Source organism: Callionymus lyra, chromosome 15, assembly GCF_982586985.1.
Source record: "Callionymus lyra chromosome 15, fCalLyr1.hap1.1, whole genome shotgun sequence".
Taxonomy (NCBI): Eukaryota; Metazoa; Chordata; class Actinopteri; order Syngnathiformes; family Callionymidae; genus Callionymus; species Callionymus lyra.
This window is the reverse complement of record NC_141832.1, coordinates 20,521,643-20,528,363: the sequence shown is the minus strand read 5'-3', so window position 1 is coordinate 20,528,363 and position 6,721 is coordinate 20,521,643. Positions and strand designations below refer to the sequence as shown.

Below are 6,721 nucleotides of genomic sequence, written 5' to 3'. Positions count from 1 at the left end.
CATCGTGTTGCGTTTGTGGTGTTTTTACTTCGATGAGTGTATATATTTTTTCATATATATTCAAGTGAACAATTCTTTAATTCGTTTTAACAGCGGTTTGAAACGAGAAGCGTTCATTGGTTTTCTGAAGTGTTATTAAATTGTATTATGTAGCTGGTATTATTTATTATATGATATTAAGTTATTCTTTTAATTATACTAGTGATTATTGTGTGTGTGTTTGTGTATATACATATATATATATATATATATATATATATATATATATATATATATATATATATATCCCGGTGTTTTCTAGGGGTGTCTGTGTGTTGTAGACCTGACTACGTAGAGCCTTGACCTCCACAACAGCAGCATTCATGACCTGCTACGTGAATGCTGCTGTTGACAAACCTGAGCACAGAGAGGGGGAGGAAGTGTCACCACACCTTGATCGATACCTGAGCTAACCCACAGCAGAAAAGGTCAAGTTGAAGAAATCGTAGCTGCTAAACACAATGAAATAACACCGTGTGGTTAAAAAAAAAGAAGTAGTAGTACGTGTAGAGTTTAAGAGTAAACAGAGAGTCCTTAAAAAGTTAGTGTGTGCATCGATTATTATAAATGTATTTTTTTTATTTCTATGTTGTTTATTTACGTGTTTTAATTACGGTTTGAGAACTATTATTTATTTTATTATCTATTGCAATCGTTTATCGTTTATTAAAAATGGTTTCCTCTTGTATTAATAATTCAGTGCAATTATTATTATAATTTCAACTACGTTTTAATATTACTGCTGCATTTTATACTCGTAAATGTGATATTTTACCACATTATAATTATTCTGAAACACGCAAATTCTTGGGAATATATAATAATAATAATAAAGTATCTCGTTAAATACTCATTATTTGTGTTGAGTTATTTTAAACCTATTTTTAATTAACTTTGTAGTTGTCAATAAATCCAAACATTGTACTTAACTCTTTATTTTTGCCACATAATACTGTCATTTGTTGATTCATTTTAGTTTTGTTTCTCGTTGTATTTTCACCCGTTTTGTCTTCTGTAAAACATGTTATAGACTATATTAGTTGGTTCATTCACATGATCGGGTGGACGTTGTGTCTATTTTTTGTATCTGTATATTTAGCATTCGATATGATACGTTTAAAAAGTGCATTATTTCGTTTAATTAAAATACGACTCTCTAAAAACTTGTTTTCTGTCGTGGTATTTATTAATCTTTTCATCTGTCCTCTGAAGCTTTTTTGTAAGTGGGTAGAGCTTCCCCGCTCCCATGCGGTCATTTATCTTTTCCTTTTTTAAATTGGGTTCATTCTCCCTGAGCGCTTCTCGGTTGGAGTTGCCAGCGTTACCCCTCCTCGTTAATCCTTTTTTGATAATCACAACTTAAAGCTGCAGAAGCCTGTTGTGCATAATAAGAACGTGTTTCATGGAAAGGCCTTGCGATTGAATCGTAATAAATACGCGATTGGAAATAACGGAAACTACTAAAATAACAATAATGAAAATGAAAAAAACAAGAGGATATGAATATATGCTAGAACAGTAGGACGATCAAACCCATGCAGAAGGAAGTGGCGCAGCACAGTTTATTTGTTTCCTGTCCAGCTCTTAGGTGATAGGTCATGGATCTGCCCAGTGGAAATGTTCGTGGTCTGGTTATATATTTCTTTTTTTTAGCAAAGCAGTGCATCGGCCCAGAGAGACGCTGTCTTCTATATCTACCCTGTAGATCCGGATTTGTGTAAAAATCATGACAACAATCACAAATTCGCTTCTAGGGGAGAATATAGTGGATAAATACACTACGAGCACTCGGAGATTTTTTAATGTTTTTTTGTTTTTTTAATTCGGCAGTGTAGTTTTATTTCTTCCTTTGAAAAATTGCCACAAGTCTTAAATATATTTCGTAAAGGAACAGCTGTATTTATTTATTTTTCAAGGGCGTAGAATAGAGGGATTAGTACATTTAAAGGTTGTTTCGCTTCAACATTCTGCAAGTTTTCGTTTTATCGTTTTAAAAAAAGCATATCTATCGTATGATTAAATCTAAATATTTCACTTTTATAATATAATATAATATTATATTATATTATATTATATTATATTATATTATATTGTATTGTATTGTATTGTATTGTATTGTATATTATATTATATTATATTATATTATATTATATTATATTATATTATATTATATTATATTATATTATATTATTTTATATTATATTATATTATATTATATTATATTATATTATATTATGGATTTGGGTGTATCATTTATGATTCAGGGTTTACGATGTAATATAATAATGTTTGTTGTTTCGTTTAAAAGGCACACACGCGTCTTGATTAAATATTCTGGTTGACACGAAGGTTATTTTTCTGCTCAGCTGAAGGACGAGCCTCGCTGCAGGTAGTGGATGTGCACAAATGCACGAGCATAATGAAGCAGGTTTATTCATGCGCGGCGAGTCCGGAGCTCGATTTCCTCGCACCGTGGAATGTCGGGGGCTCGCGCGCGGCTGCTGGGTGCTAATGCACAACCGTGTGATTTAGGAGGCCGCACAACCTGAATTAGTTGATGAATTTTCTATCGATCCCAAACACGCCAGATTTGTCTCTGACACCGCCACTGCCCACTCCCTAGTATTAGAGCCTGGCGTGCACGCGCAGGGGGCGTGTCGAGCCACTCTTGGCCACACACACTTCTTTTGTTTTTCCTCCTTCTACGACCACACTTTTTTTTTTTTTTTCACGGAATGCCATCGTAAATGTGTTTCTGCGCGCGTGTGTCCAGGAGTCAGGCCGTACGGCGAGGCGCCAGCGTGCACGCGCATCTAATCCAATTTCCTTATCCGGGCTTGATCCCACGGCCGCGCCCCATTGGCTGCCCGGCGTCACGTGGTTTGTTAACTTTGTTCACTTGACAGAAGTAGGAGGGTTCAAGCGAACAGGAATAAGCGACGAGTAAAGGGATGTGATATAAATGTTAGTTATATATATTTTCCGTGTCGGTGCAATTTGACAATAAGAGTGACGTGAATGGCCATGAGCTCCTATTTGATCAACTCCAACTATGTGGACCCCAAGTTCCCCCCGTGCGAGGAGTACTCTCAGAGCGACTATCTACCCAGCAACTCTCCGGACTACTACAGCTCGCAGCGACCGGAGCCCGCCGCCTTCGAGCCGGACTCGCTCTACCACCACCTCCCGCACCAGAACCAGCGGCGGGCGGAGCCGCCCTACACGCCGTGTCTCCAGCCCGCCTCGGTGGTGGTACCGCCGCGGGGTCACGCCGCTCCTCCGTGCACCCGGGCCCCGGAGAGCCAACGGTGCGACTCCGTGACACCGAGTCCACCTCCTCCGTCCTGCGGGCAACCGCCGCTCTCGCAGAGCACTTCGCCCGTCGTAAACTCCCGCAAAGACCCGGTGGTCTACCCCTGGATGAAGAAAGTCCATGTAAACATTGGTGAGTGTCCTTTTTTTCTTCCCTCCCTCTCTCTCTGCTTCATGTCCAGCTCTGGATCTACTGCTTCTCTCCGGTCTCTAGTCCTTGGGTCGAGATTTACGACGCCGTGTTTGCAGGGCCAATATAATTACTCCCTCCATAAATTTTTATTACACCTCTCCGCCGAGGTGCCTTTTTTTTCTCAGGCGGGTCTCAGCACTAATTCCTGCCTTATGACAACTTGGAGCGACCTCATAAGTTCGCTTTTATGCTTTGGTAATTTGATTTTAAGTGGTGGGCTTGTGTAAACGGTGTCTTTGTCGAGCTCTCGCCGTGGATCCAGGGAGGGGAAAGTTTTATAGCAAGACTGGATTCTGGCTGTTTATGGAGCAGGCAGTAAAAAGACTTAATGTAAAAACAAATAGTCTTTAATGGCTTCGGTGCTGAATAGACTGAGGAACTGGAGCGTGATCGCAACGACGGGGTTATGACGGTTTTACTAAACTCGCCGGAACGTAAACACTCAAGATAGATCTGCTAAGGACGTTTGATCATTTTGAGCACATTAGCTCCTCGTGTTTATAGGTTCGACGTTGTTTATTTTTGTGTAGAATCGCGGCTCGGACAGCCCCTCCTCCATTAGTCTTCCTTTTTTTCTTTTTTTTTTTTTTTACAAACGCGGGGCTGCCATTTCCCCGTGTCGTCTTTTCACAGAGATAGAAGATCGTTTCTGTGATATTTTCCTTAGGTCTGGTATCTTTCTGACTTTGACCTCGAGATCCTGTCAAGTATAAACCTCTGCAGGGTCACCTGACGAGATGTGTGCACTGCAAACACATGTGTGTCAACCGTCAACCATATCATATTAACCAATTCTTATATTATTCTTATATTCTCATATTAAACCCCATCTTATTCTCTCTCCTTTCCAGTGAACCCCAACTACACGGGTGGAGAACCCAAGCGCTCCCGGACCGCGTACACCCGCCAGCAGGTTCTGGAGCTGGAGAAGGAGTTTCACTACAACCGGTACCTGACGCGCAGGCGCAGGGTGGAGATCGCACACACTCTTAGTCTTTCAGAAAGGCAGATTAAAATCTGGTTCCAGAACCGGAGGATGAAGTGGAAGAAAGATCACAAGCTGCCTAACACCAAGGTGCGCTCGGGGACGAACCATTCCCCGGCTTTGACCAGCTCTTAGGACCGAACCCGTGATGGGACTCTTTATATATGTGTGGCCCCCCCTTTTCTTTGTCCCCAACTAACTATCTATCCACCGGAATCTTCACGCTGGAACATATTTTCCCCTGGAAGGATGCTTCTTTTATCACGTGACAGTGTCGCAGGAGACGTGGACGGAGCAGGAGCTACTGAACAAAAAAAAAAAAAAAAGCTGTTTTTTGGCTTTTTTTTTTTTTAAACAATTTTTTAATCGCCCATCCCTCCTGATCATGGAAGACATTAACACAGCGTTTGTTTTAACTGAAGATGGATCCTCGTTTTCGTCTTTAATCATGCCAAACTCTGAGCACATTTGTCATGTTTACTCTGCGGGTGCAAAGTAGGAACTCTGCCCCCCCCCCTCCTCCACCCACCCACCCACACACACACACCTAAAGACACGCGTGTAATAAATGGTCGTTCAAGAAGGGAATTCTCATCCCCTCGTAAACACACACTCTTCTCTCGCAACCTCGTCCCAGATATCCAAACCCGCTGATTTTTTTTAATGTTATTTTACTGTGGACTGACAGGATGCAGAAAACATCCCATAGCTTGTAGTTTTGGACTTGAACAGGGTTTATGAAGCTGCCGGAAGGTACGGAAGCTTGAGAACGCGCAGCACTAGTTTACTATACCTCAGTAATTCATTTTTATGTAAGTGTTATTTTTTTTATTATGTTTAAAGGTGATAGCTTGTTTGTATATTGTGTGGAGTCATCATAGTGATATGAAAAAATATGCGTTCTTTTATGTAATATTTAAAACAAATGTAATTTAATTTCCTACAATCTTTATTTTTGAAAGACACCATCAGATGCTTTTTTTTTTCTTACCGGACATTCGGTGATCGCACTTGTTTCTCTCTCTTTCTATGTGTTTTTTTTCTTTCCATTGTTATTTGCATTCATTGTTACATTCCAAAGAAATATACATTTGATGATGATATTTGCCTCGATGTCGCTTCCTCGTCGACCTTCTATTGTAAATAACTCATAGAAATTTAAATAAATGACTGAAACCTCAGATGAATTTCTTATGTTTTTTTTTGCGATTTTTTTCTTTTTTTTCTCCATTATTTAAAAAACACAGGGAATGATGATTTGATCTGTACACGCGCACACGCTCGGGTCTGTCTGCAGGAATCAGGGGTTCTGGTGATTAATCGGTCCCGGTCGTAAGTGATGCTGGTACATTACGTCCTGTAATCTCATTTTAAATCACAAACCGTCCCTCCGTTTCACAACCGATCTACCGTTAATTTAACGGCTGCTCGGACCGCACCGGGGCCGACGCAGGCTCGGTGCAGGAGAGGGAGGAAAGGGGGGAGGATGATGGGAGGAGGGGGGGAGAGGCGACACGGAGGTGCTGCTTTGGAACCAAAATGAAATGAATAGTTTCTCGGCTCCAACGCTTTAATGAGTGTAATGTTTGCTGCTCTCGGTTATCGTGCGCCGGTGGTGCGCGTGCGTGACGATTTTTCCTTTTTTCGTTTTCCTTTTTTTTTTTTTTTTATAAGCCACATTACAAAGAAGGAGCGGGACGGCGCCATAGCTCAAACCCTGACAACCAAATAGATAATCAACAAGACGAATGGCTTCTTTTGGAAGCTGCGGCTGCCGAATTCATTTTCATTTTCTGTTCGCAGAGCAGGTATCGAAAAAAACACGCGGCGATTGTGTGGAAGGGGGGAGGTGAGGGAGAAAATAGCCGTTTCACCGTGAACTTTAAACAAAGAAAGCCTGCCCACCAAATTGGACCGTTCGCCTTGTTCGGTCCGGGGAAGATTCCCTATTACTCCTGGCTTGATTTCTCCCTGGGCCGCACACCTCAGAGCCATTTGTCTACCTTCAGCATATGAACGAAAGATGCTGCGGTTTCATAACATATATTTCACACATGAGATCACCATATGTGTATATATGTGTGTAAATACACACACACACACACACACACACACACACACACACACACACACACATATATATATATATATAAATATATATATATATATATGGATGTGTGTGTGCCTCTGGC

At 41.0% G+C, this 6,721-nt stretch overlaps 2 protein-coding genes across 2 annotated transcripts in view; both read left to right on the top strand.

Annotated features, from left to right (window-relative positions):
• The window catches only part of hoxb3a (homeobox B3a), a 39,370-nt gene that overhangs the window by 2,091 nt on the left and 30,558 nt on the right, over window positions 1-6,721 (top strand). The gene's annotated exons all lie outside the window — the stretch shown is intronic.
• On the top strand, window positions 2,753-6,697 carry hoxb4a (homeobox B4a). The gene is made up of 2 exons (XM_087809678.1): window positions 2,753-3,484; window positions 4,396-6,697. Exons 1-2 carry the CDS (start codon window positions 3,058-3,060, stop codon window positions 4,662-4,664), a joined length of 696 nt encoding a protein of 231 aa, XP_087665804.1. The 5' UTR covers window positions 2,753-3,057; the 3' UTR covers window positions 4,665-6,697.